The following is a 12314-nucleotide window of genomic DNA, read 5'->3' as shown; positions in this document are numbered from 1 at the left end:
ATATTGATAACTACATTGTTTTTCGGGAACAGTTTAAATGAAGTCAAAAGATATTTTCAATAAAGAATTAAAAAAATTGTGAAATATTTGTTTGGTGTTCATTATTCAGACATAGTATGTGAAATTTTGCGGAATGTTCTCAGCAATTTCAGCGACAGTGCATGTTTGCAAACCATAGTACTCTGTTAGAGTTACTTAAGTAATGTTTAAATTATTCAGCCCTCTCACATTCCATGTGAATGTTTTTGATGGTAGGCATAATTTAAAGCATTAGTCTTATTTCCTTGGCAATTCTCAGCCAGCCAATTACAGATTGCTTGGAATACTTATCATTTCCATTAGTGGAACTCTTCAAATTAAAGGCGCGTAAAGTCGTGCTACCGGGACAACATACGTAAACATTACTTAGGCATACGTAATATAAATTATGGTATCGAATACATATTATAACCGACTGCAAACCACGACACTGATTAAAATTCTAAAGGCAAATTTAGGAATTGATTATTCTTACAAGAAAACAGACGAACTTATTAAACTATGTGAAGGATCTGCCAAATCTGACCGATATAAAGCATCAATCGCAAGAAGAACCGTGAAGGGAAAAACCAAAATGCACATCCGACACAATAACTTTTCTTGTAATTAATGGGATTCATATGTTATTAGAATTATTCTGTCAGACTGTGAAGACATTCCATTTTATCATACAATTTGGACAGGTTCATATGGGCATAGACTTTGTAATCGTTCATGTACCCCCCCCCCTCTCTCTCTCTCTCTCTCTCTCTCTCTCTCATTTTTCAATATTTTAGAATAAGTTATATATTTGCCAAACTGCATTTTTAAGACGTTTATAACACTAATTAACACAACAAATGCGTTTCCAAACTACATCTAAGCTATTTCGAAAATTACAAAATATTGATTGACTGCCTTAGGACAGAGAACATCGTTGTTTGGAATTTTTAAAATTAGGTGTAGTAGAGTTTAAAAAAACATGTAACATTCTTGATAAACTAGTGTTAGAATATTTAAAAATGCAGTTTGACCAATGGCTATTCTATTTAAAGATACACAATGTACTTAACTTTAAACAAGAGGCCCATGGGCCACATCGCTCACCTGAGTCACCTTGGTCCATATCAGAAGATTTTCCATATCTATTTGCATGTAAAACCGTAGTCCCTATTATGGCCCCAAACCTACCCCTGGAGGCCATGGTTTTTGCAAACTTGAATCTACACTATGTCAGAAAGCTTTCATGTAAATATGAACTTCTTTGGCCCAATGGTTCTTGAGAAGAAGATTTTTAAAGATTTTCCCTATATATTTGTATGTAAAACTTTGATCCCCTATTGTGGCCCCATCCTACCCCAGGGGGGCATGATTTCAACAAACCTGAATCTGCACTCTATCAGAAAGCTTTCATATAAATCTCAGCTTTTCTGGCTTAGTGGTTCTGGGAAGAAGATTTTTAAAGATTTTTCCTATATATTTGTATGTAAAACTTTGACCCCCTATTGTGGCCCCATCCGACCCCTGGGGGCCATGATCTTAGCAATTTATAATCTCCACTATATCAGGAAGCTTTCATATAAATCTCAGCTTTTCTGGCTCAGTGGTTCTTGAGAAGAAGATTTTAAAAGATTTTTCCTATAAATTTGTATGTAAAACTTTGATGCCCCCCATGAGGCCCCATTCAATCCCCGGGGTCCATGATTTTAACAAACTTGAATCTGCACTATATCAAAAAAAAAAACAACAACAAAAAAACAAAACAACTTTGACCCCCTATTGTGGCCCCATCCGACCCCCGGGGGCCATGATTTTAAAAATTTAGAATCTGCATTATATAAGGAAGCTTTCATATAAATCTCAGCTTTTCTTGCTCAGTGGTTCTTGAGAAGAAGATTTTTAAAGATTTTCCCTATATATTTGTATGTAAAACTTTGACCCCCTATTGTGGCCCCATCCGACCCACGGGGGCCATGATTTTAACAATTTAGAATCTGCACTACCTAATAAAGCTTATCTATAAATTTCATCTTTTCTGGCCCAGTGGTTCTTGAGAAGAAGATTTTTTAATGACCCTACCCTATTTTTACCTTTTCTTGATTATCTCCCCTTGGAAGGTGGCCTGGCCCTTTATTTTAACAATTTAGAATTCCCTTTACCTAAGGATGATTTGTGCCAACTTTGGTTGAAATTGGCCCAGTGGTTGTTAAGAAGAAGTTGAAAATGTGAAAAGTTTACAGACGGACGGACGCCGGAATACGGGTGATCAGAAAAGCTCACTTGAGCTTTCAGCTCAGGTGAGCTAAAAGGGGGGGGGGGGGTTGCTATGAACGTTTCGTTTATGTCCCAGTAATCTCGCACTTACTCGCGAGACTTTTGCATTTTCTTACCAATGACGCACAAGAGTCATCAAAGCGCCATAACTCTAATGATCTGTTAATGAGAAGTATTAAAACTGCCTATTTCTTGGGCTACAGAAAAGACCAGGAACATCATTGTGTGTTAGAAATTAAGGTGAAATGAAGTCTCCAGCAAAATATTATTCTCAGTTTGATGTGCATATGCTCAAACGGACAATACAAATATTAAAAATTTGTAGATAATTCAAAATAAATTATGTATTGAAAATTGTTTTAACATCAGTGCAGACATTGGCTGTAAACATGTCCAAAATAAACATTGGGAAAAAATCATGAAGATTGATATAAGCCACCCATTCTGTGAGAAGAAGAACCGAGTTCTATCTCCCACAGGATTGACAGTTCGAGGCTTGTATTGCACTGAAAACGATCTCGGTGACTTCCAGCATCAGGTAACCTGGTGGACAATGATGTTTCCTATTAGACACTGTTTCCATAATGTACTCTCCCAGGCAAAACTATTTTCAAATACGCTAACAATGAAAACTAGTCGTGCCACATTCTTTTGTTCACTTATTTGGAAGATAATGAAGTCCAAATACGGGTACCTGTAACGTGCGAGACGAAATCTACTGAAACGAAACGAAACAAATTGTATAACCGAACTCTTTTAATTATAATAATTTAAAATGGTATTTTTGGCCCCTGTGAAAGTTACCACATATAAATAAGATTCGCCTCCCCATTGATGTAGGCTTTCGGCTTGACTGATACAAAGTTTTAAAAGTTGGAAAGGGGGGTGGGTGAGTGAGCACAAAGTACATAAATACTATGTACAATTAATTTCGGATCCATAAATTTCAGAACGGAGGGTTACAGTCTCAGAGGTCTGGGGAAACACACTAAACGAGGGGTGGGGTCGCCGGCGTTGGATCCGCGTTTTGGCATAGATACATTGTTTGAAGAAGCTGGTGTCTGAGAAAGTTGAAAGCAGGACGAGCTCTTAATCTCTTATTTTATCTCCAACTACTGAGGTGCGAGTACTTTCAATATCAGATATGCTGATAGAGTGTTATAAAACTGTCCCTGTGTCTTTTTTATTTCCAATGATAGATTGCTGGTTGTATCACTTTGTGACCGAAGCTCGAACACAAGATGGTGAGTACACATCCTACACTATTTTCATAGAGTGATAGTGATGGGGCATAACAGATACTTCAGAGAGAGAGAGAGAGTAAATATATCTTCAATAGATTTATATCGCTCTATCAGCATGTCTGATCTCTTGTTTCTGTTGGTTGCCCAAGCCACCCAAATTTTTGTTTTTGATTTAATATTTAATGTTCCATACCTATTCTGGTAACCAAAAACATCATATTCAGAAAGTGTGACGCCCTCCTTGATTGTTACCAATCATTGATAATTATTGGTCTAATAATTATAAATACAATGGCTTGGAGTGTACCAAGTTATTTGGTACACGAAAAAATCTTTTGTTCGAGGTGTGAAACGTACCAAGATATAGTACACAATCGGTGTAAATTTTATGCGAATTTAATTGTTTGTGATTCAAAAATACTCGCAAAAAAAGCGAAAATTGGATTATCATGAGGAAAAAAAAAACCATTATACGGTATATAATAGCCTGAAATACTTGGAAAACATGAATTCACCAATGTATAATTTGAACAACATTGGGATGCACATCTAGAAAACGCACCGAACACGGATAATTGTTTACCTGGAACTAACACTGCATCATTTCGTATGTTTCTAAACCTCAATAGGAGATGTGCATGCACTGCTCAAGCCAAATTAAACAAGAGGCCCATGGGCCACATCACTCACCTGAGTCACCTTGGTCCATATCAAGACTTTCCATATATATTTTCATGTAAAACCGTAGTCCCTATTATGGCCCCAACCTACCCCTGGAGGCCATGGTTTTTGCAAACTTGAATCTACACTATGTCAGAAAACTTTCATGTAAATGTGAACTTCTTTGGCCCAAAGGTTCTTGAGAAAAAGATTTTAAAAGATTTTTCCTATATATTCGTATGTAGAACTTTGATCCCCCCCCCCCCTTGTGGCCCCATCCTACCCCCAGGGGCCATGATTTGAACTAACTCGAATCTGCACTATGTCAGAAAGCTTTCATGTAAATATCAGCTTTTCTGGCTCAGTGGTTCTTGAGAAAAATTTCCCTATATGTTTGTATGTAAAACTTTGATCCCCTATTGTGGCCCCATTCAACCCCCGGGGGCCAGGATTTTGACAAACTTGAATCTGCACTATGTCAGAAAGCTTTCATGTAAATATCAGCTTTTCTGGCTCAGTGGTTCATGAGAAGATGATTTTTAAAGATTTTTCCTATATATTTGTATGTAAATCTTTGATCCCCTATTGTGGCCGCATCCGACCCCCGGGGGCCAGGATTTTAACAATTTAGAATCTGCACTATATCAGGAAGCTTTCATATAAATCTCAGCTTTTCTGGCTCAGTGGTTCTTGAGAAGATTTTTCCTATATATTAGTATGTAAAACTTTGATCCCCTATTGTGGCCCCATCCGATCCCCGGGGGCCAGGATTTTAACAATTTAGAATCTGCACTATATCAGGAAGCTTTCATATAAATCTCAGCTTTTCTTGCTCAGTGGTTCTTGAGAAGAAGATTTTTCCTATATATTTGTATGTAAAACTTTGATCCCCTATTGTGGCCCCATCCAAACCCCAGGGGCCATGATTTTAACAATTTAGAATCTGCACTACCTAATAAAGCTTATCTCTAAATTTCATCTTTTCTGGCCCAGTGGTTCTTGAGAAGAAGATTTTTTAATGACCCTTCTCTATTTTTACCTTTTCTTGATTATCTCCCCTTGGAAGGTGGCCTGGCCCTGTATTTTAACAATTTAGAATTCCCTTTACCTAAGGATGCTTTGTGCCAACTTTGGTTGAAATTGGCCCAGTGGTTTTTGAGAAGAAGTCAAAAATGTTAAAAGTTTACAGACGGACGGACGCCGGAATACGGGTGATCAGAAAAGTTGGGTGTGACAAATATGGCAGACTCCTGCTACTTTTTTACAGCTATGTTTAATTAAAGACATCAGTAGAGCTTTAAGGAATTCAGAACCATTGAACCATAAAAGGCAAAACATGTCTATTATAGTGAAGATTCATGTTCAAACCCTGGGGCCAAAATATTAATTTATGCCCCCCTTCAAAGAAGAGGGGCATATTGCTTTGCACCTGTCGGTTGGTCAGTTGGTAGACCACAAGCTGTTCGCTCTATATCTTGAGAACCATTCACTTGATCGTAATGATATTTCATACATGGGTTGTTTATGAGTAGAAGAGGACTCCTATCGTTTTTCAGGTCAAAAGTCAATCTACTCTGGACATAGGAAGACACTGTCCACTCAATATTTTGAGAACCCTTTGCTTGACAGACATCAAACTTGGTACACTGGTACATCCCAAGGAGTAGATAACCCCTCTGTTTCTGAGGTCACGTGCTCAAGGGTCAAACTGGACATAGGAATATACTGACCACTCAATATCTAGAGAACCCTTTGCTTGACAGACATCAAACTTGGTACACTGGTACTATCCACACTTCAGGTGCCTGTGTTGTTTTTCAGGTCAAAGGACAAGGGTCAATCCACTCTGGACATAGGAAAATACTGTCAGCTCAGTATCTTGAGAAACTTTCCCTTGACAGACATCAAACTTGGTACATCTTCAGGAGATGACCCCTATTGATTTTGAGGTCACATGGTCAAAGGTCAAACTGGACATAGGAATATACTGTCTGCTCAATATTTTGAGAGCCGTTTGATGACCCCTATTGATTTTGAGGTCACATGGTCAAGGGTTAAACTGGACATAGTAATATATTGTCTCCTATTTTTTAAGAATTATTTGCTTGATTGACACCAAACTACATTCATGGATATCACAAACACACATGACAAACACTATATGCCCTGGTTATATTCAGAAAGGGGCAAAAGTCTTCATTAATTGCTTTGAAACTGAGCTAACCACAAAATAGGGAATAGTGAGGTGAAGGTCACAGGGAAGGTCAACATAAAAAAAAATGCCACAGTTGAATTTGAAACCAGCAATATGTATCAGTGTAAGACATTTCCTAAAAATATTGTCAATAGTTGCTTTGAATCTGAGCTAAACACCACATAGAGAAAAGCAAGGTCAAAGGAAATGTCATGGTAAAAAATACTGATGCAGTTGAATAGACGTCACCAATATGTATCAGTATATGAGGTTTGATAAAAATATCATGAATAGTTTCTTTAAAACTGAGCTAAATGCAAAGTGTGACAGAAGGACGGACATGACAAACACTATACATGCCACAGTCATATTCCTGGTGGGGCACAATAAAAGCTGAATATACCTCTAAAGTTTAGACTCAATTATCATGTAATGAGCAACAACAGTAAAACATGCTTATAGCAAAGTGCTGAGGATGAACAATTTTGTTTTGTTATCAATGTAATTTGTTATGTTTTTAAAATTATAGGGAATAAAAATCATGTCACTGTAAGCACAAAATAATTATATTAAAGTGTGTTTGCTGTAACCCAGTTTTATGTACTGTACACCAAAATTTGTGATTACATGTTCTTCGTTCACATCTAAAGCATGCAATATGACGGTATGAACACATAAAATCCAATTAAGAATAATAATTAGCAACTACACCAAACTCTATGAAACGGAGTTGTTCGTTCACATGTAAAGCTTCCAATATAACTGTATGACTTGGTTTTTCTGTGACAGTCCCTTTTCTTTGGTCGTACAATGAAAATTGCATCTCTAATCATTTTTGACTATAGCCTTGCACTCTTGCTGAAAGCAAAGATGGCCGATCAGGTATCATTTGTAAATACCAAAAAATAGAGCCATTTTCAGACAACTTTATTGTACAATTCTACAGCATATACAATCTACGATATAGTAATCAAGCGTATGTACATATTTATGCTATAAGATATGAAAAAGGCCCCCATCATTTTAAAAAGTAAATTGAAGGCTAAAATACATCTACATGTATTCTAACATGAACTGGATGAAGTTGAAGTTGGTACAGTTGTTCTTCAAAGTATTGGTGCTCTAAATTTCTATAAATTTTACATGACTGATATGTATGCTAATCATTAAACATAATAAAAAAAAATAATATAAATCAATATCACCAACAATACATGGCACTCTCGGTAGGTGTGCAGAATAATCTATGAATGAGTTACACCAAGATGTCATTGTAACAAGCTCCTCATTTCTAAGGTACAGGTGTACTACAATGACATTACTTCCACATGAAAAATCAGTGGATCTTTACTGGAATGCCTACATGCATTCAATACAAAATGTAAAATATACAGAAATAATTTCATTTTGTAATGGTACATGTACATCCAAGTTCAAGAAAGATTTCTTAAAATATTTCAAAACTACAATTGGGTAGACATAATTGAGAGGTAAATTCAATTTCATTTCATTTTATACTTGAATCAGAAGAGGTAAAATTAATACAAAATTCCATATCAGACCCTTAATATTACAAAGCTTCTTAAAAACTAATAAATTAGCTCAAGTGCTGGTCTTAACATATCAAACATATAACAGTGGGTACATGTAAAATGCTCTTTTGATTATCAATAAATAACTATTACCTATACTCACCTGGTTCACTTCAAATAACAAATGCATTGTTGATCACAAATTGTATACTCTGCTGAACTCTTACTTCAGCTCAAACAATTTCACAAAGCAGTTCAAACTTTTTCAAACTGACAATACCTAACAATGTAGGAAACATTCTATGGTGAAAAACTAAAGCAAAGATCTTGCAGGGATTATACTCCTAACTTTGATTGGAGTTTGATATCTCAACTATTGAGATGAATCTGAACTCTTGTCACAATATATACATACTGGTATATATTCATTAAATTGTGAACATATCCATGACAAAACTGACCATTTTGCATGTTTTTGATAATGGGAATCTGATTGAATTTGCAATGCTAAAAAAGCAGAGATGTTCACAACCTTATTATATTCAAACATATGAAACTGTAATCCTGCAGCCTTCGTAGGCATCTCCAGGGTCTGTTCTAATATTTTAAAATATCAATTTACACAGCCTAGCCAGTAAAGTGAAGAATTTCATTTTATATGAGTATGTTGTTGTTATTCAGTATTCAACATGAGATTCTGACATTGTTTGATATCATCAGCAGTCAGTCTTGAGCCTCAACAAATTTGTTATTCAATCTCCATGTCATATTAAAACATTTCAACACACTTGTTTACTATATGTACCTAAAGAAACTTTATACCAAATTTGTGTACATTTCAGCAATTTGTGATTGAAATTTAACTTTGAGTTCATGCCTTTTAGTTTTAAATGTTGGTGTCAAAAGTCCATTTTCCACAGAAAATAGTTCTGGATACAGGAAAATATCCTTGACCTGAAAAGAAAAATACAAAATTAAAATAGATGCTAAAAGCAACAAGTGTTTATTTTGCAATTGGTGCCACATTTCCAATCCATTCTCTACTTGATTCACATTTCCTATCCATACTCTACTTGATTCACATTTCCTATCCATTCTCTACTTGATTAACATTTCTTATCCATTCTCTAATTGATTCACATTTCCTATCCATTTTCTACTTGATTCACATTTCCTATCCATTTTCTACTTGATTCACATTTCCTATCCATTCTCTACTTGGTTCACATTTCCTATCCATACTCTACTTGATTCACATTTCCTATTCATACTCTACTTGATTCACATACTGAATCCACCTTTCACAGAAAATATAGGATGCTTGGATATTATTGTACACTGGAAAATATTATCCCCCTTTTATTCACATCCTTATTTCCTTAATCTGTATCAACATGATTTCATAATTTAGTAAATAAAATGATATAGAATGGGCAGATTTGTGTTATGCCAAGCAACTCTTATACATGCAAGTCTTGCACAGTATTCAAACTGTCAATGGCATTGACTTGGTCATGGACGACTGTTGACTTGTGTAAATAAATAACACTGAGAGATTTTAAAGGATCATATACAATGGGAATTGAATTTACTTGAAGAGATCAATATGATTATTTCAAAAGAGAAAAAAGAAAAACTTGACTAGGAAATTAGAGAGATCAAGAACTACGAGAGATGAAAGTTCAAGTCATTGAGAGTCACCTGCATAGGACCTAGTCTGTCCTTCTCAATGTACACCCCCAATCAATATTGTACATCTTTGTCATTTCCTCCAGTGTATTACTAAGTTTTTATATAACATCATACAGATGTACTTGTATGTACCTCTGAAATATTTGAGTATATCTGTAACAGCTTGTTCCTTATATACCACTGTTTGTAGTCAGAGAGAAAGAAATGAACTTCAACAAGAAAATTTTAAGGAGATATGCTACACCAGAGAAAGTTGATGTAGATGAAAAGTGGAGGATATGTACAACAATATTTTGAAGTTGAAATTTTTTTCATTTACTTTATTTTGTCAAAAAATACAGTTTTAGTAGAAGGTAATCTGCAAAAAAATTAAAACCCCTGCTGTACTCGAACCTGCGACCTACAGTTCAGCACTCGGTATTCTAACCTACTGAGCTACTCGGATAGGTATTTAAATGGAAAAGGAAAAGTCTAATATTGCTGATATCGATTTTTTCATCCATGTTTTTAAAGGAAGTCAGCCATTATGACTATGTAGAGTACTACCTTAATCACTGGATAAATGGCAAACAGAAATTCTAAAATGATGCAAATCCTTTCTGTAATTGTCAGGGCAAAAATAACATGAACAAAATATTTTCCAAGTATACAGTATTTGTTTTAACAGAATTAGACCTCAGAATGAATCCAATCAACTCACTTGTTCAAAGGAATGAAGCCCTCCAGTTTTTCCTATTTTGGTCATGTCAGCCAAAATTTCCTTCTTCACATCCTATGGCAATGAAAATAAAATCAATTATTCCTTACCAAAAATATTAATAATTTTGATTATAGTATCATTCAAATTTTACTCTGGTTGCATTTTTCACATACATGAATGTGTGTAAAACTTAAGATTTTAATTAGAAATACAGTAATCCCCCACTATGCTGCCCCAATAATTATGCTACCGACAGATATTGACAAAAAATATCAATGTTCCGTTTTGCTTACAATAAAACAAGATGTGTTCTTAAAACACAAATGCCCCATGGACAGACTAAACAAAATCGATAGGAGTCTTTCTTTCATGGTCAACTACCTTTGAATAAAATATGAAAGGTCTATGTCGAAAACTTTTCAAATTATAGTGTTACAATGAAAGCATAGTAAAGTTACAAGTTGAAAGACTGTTGTGACTTAGACCCTGGACCCCAGAATTTATAGGCATCTTCCTTCATACCTTTGTATAAAATAAGAAAGTTTTATGTTGAAAACTATTCAAGATATCAGATCACAAAGAGAAACATAACAGACTGATGGACGGACATTGCGATAATTATAGTGCTTCTGTATTTTCATTAATGTGGAGCCCTTATTAAAAGGTGTCTTTCTCTCATGGTCAACTCCTTCTGTATAAATTTTTGATGATGGAAAGTTATTATGTCATGATAGAAATCCACAAAGACAGACAAAGCAATTTGAAAATGTTCATAGATTTCAGTTTTAGACTTTCTTCAACATACTGTACCTGCAGATATTGTGCTGACTTTTAGGAACTTATATGAATTACAATTTACAAAATAAGACAAATCTTTTGTTTTAGCTGACATAGTTTTACTGTGGTACTCTTCATTGCTGCTGGTGTCATTCATCTTGGTTTTAAGTCACCTGAATAACTCAGATGACCTATTGCCATCCAAAACTGATATCCCCATTTGTTACTACACCTTGACTCTGATAGTAATGATATGAAAAATCTTGAACCTATACTACATGAAGATATCTACATAATAGTTTGATGAATTGCTGCTTTGCTGTTCTCCAGAAGATTTTAATAGAAAGATTTTTTCCATTATATTATTACATACAACTTTAAGCACCAGTAGTGGCCCCACCCTGTCTCCTGGGATAATGGTTGAAATAAACCTAGAGAACAATTTATCTCCCACATGGCCCTTCCTTCAGACTCTAATTCTGTTCATGCAAAAATAATGTGTGCCAAGTTTGGGTGAAGTTGTCCTAGTGGTTCTAGAGAAAAGGTTGAAAACGTGAAAAGTTTACAACAACTCCATGGCCGACAGACAGCTTTTGATCAGAAAACCTCACTTCAAGATGGGATGGAAAAAGGCAATACTATAGCCCCAATCCATTCCATCTTATGGCAGCGGCATAATTTTTTTTTTTTTTTTTTTTTTTAAAACACATTCTTTCAAATAAGAAATGATGCAAAGTTGCAAATCCTTCCCTCCATATCTAATATTTAGTCACCTACTCAATCTACTGTTTAAAGAGGCATGAACGTGATTTGAGCTGAAAATTTTCAAATTTCATTTTTCCATTTTTATTGTTTACAACGTTTTAATACCTAAAGCATTTCTAATGGTCAACCAAAATTTGAAAGTCGGTTGTAGTGAAATACAGCATGTTTTTAACAAAATAACACGTGCCAAACACTAGAAAATATTTAATTCACTTGTAAATTGAAAAAAAATCTGCTTTAAACAAAACTTTTACTAGTATATTTAACCTATGTAAACAAAAACATGGCACGAGCCTTGTTTACATAACAAAGAATTGTGGGCTCTGTACCTCCTATGACAAATGTTAAGCATTCTAAACAATTATAATCGAAAAATAAAATTTGAAAAATTTCGGCTCAAATTGTGTCCATGCCCCTTTAAAACTTGGACAGAGTTTCTGCCATATAGAAAAACAAAA

The 12314-nt window shown here is 35.0% G+C and overlaps 2 protein-coding genes across 8 annotated transcripts in view; one reads left to right on the top strand and one right to left on the bottom strand.

Moving 5' to 3' along the window:
• The window catches only part of LOC125668546 (bifunctional heparan sulfate N-deacetylase/N-sulfotransferase-like), a 51639-nt gene extending 51555 nt beyond the window's left edge, over nucleotides 1-84 (top strand). For all 3 annotated transcript variants that reach the window (XM_056162835.1, XM_056162836.1, XM_056162837.1), the window contains one exon: nucleotides 1-84. This exon is cut by the window's left edge and continues 6414 nt beyond it. The gene's annotated coding sequence lies outside the window, so the exon portion shown is untranslated.
• A 7216-nt stretch (nucleotides 85-7300) lies between these two features.
• The window catches only part of LOC125668549 (long-chain-fatty-acid--CoA ligase 5-like), a 53795-nt gene continuing 48781 nt past the window's right edge, over nucleotides 7301-12314 (bottom strand). For all 5 annotated transcript variants that reach the window (XM_048902800.2, XM_048902797.2, XM_048902796.2 and 2 more), the window contains 2 exons: nucleotides 10315-10386; nucleotides 7301-8876 (listed from right to left, as the gene is read on the bottom strand). In XM_048902800.2, coding sequence (XP_048758757.1) covers nucleotides 8739-8876; nucleotides 10315-10386 — 210 coding nt within the window. In that variant the 3' untranslated portion in view covers nucleotides 7301-8738. The remainder of the gene's footprint in view (nucleotides 8877-10314; nucleotides 10387-12314) is intronic.

The sequence above is a fragment of the Ostrea edulis genome, chromosome 4 (assembly GCF_947568905.1).
Source record: "Ostrea edulis chromosome 4, xbOstEdul1.1, whole genome shotgun sequence".
NCBI classification, from domain to species: Eukaryota; Metazoa; Mollusca; class Bivalvia; order Ostreida; family Ostreidae; genus Ostrea; species Ostrea edulis.
Note: the sequence above shows the minus strand (reverse complement) of the source record. Positions and strands in the feature narration are given on the sequence as shown.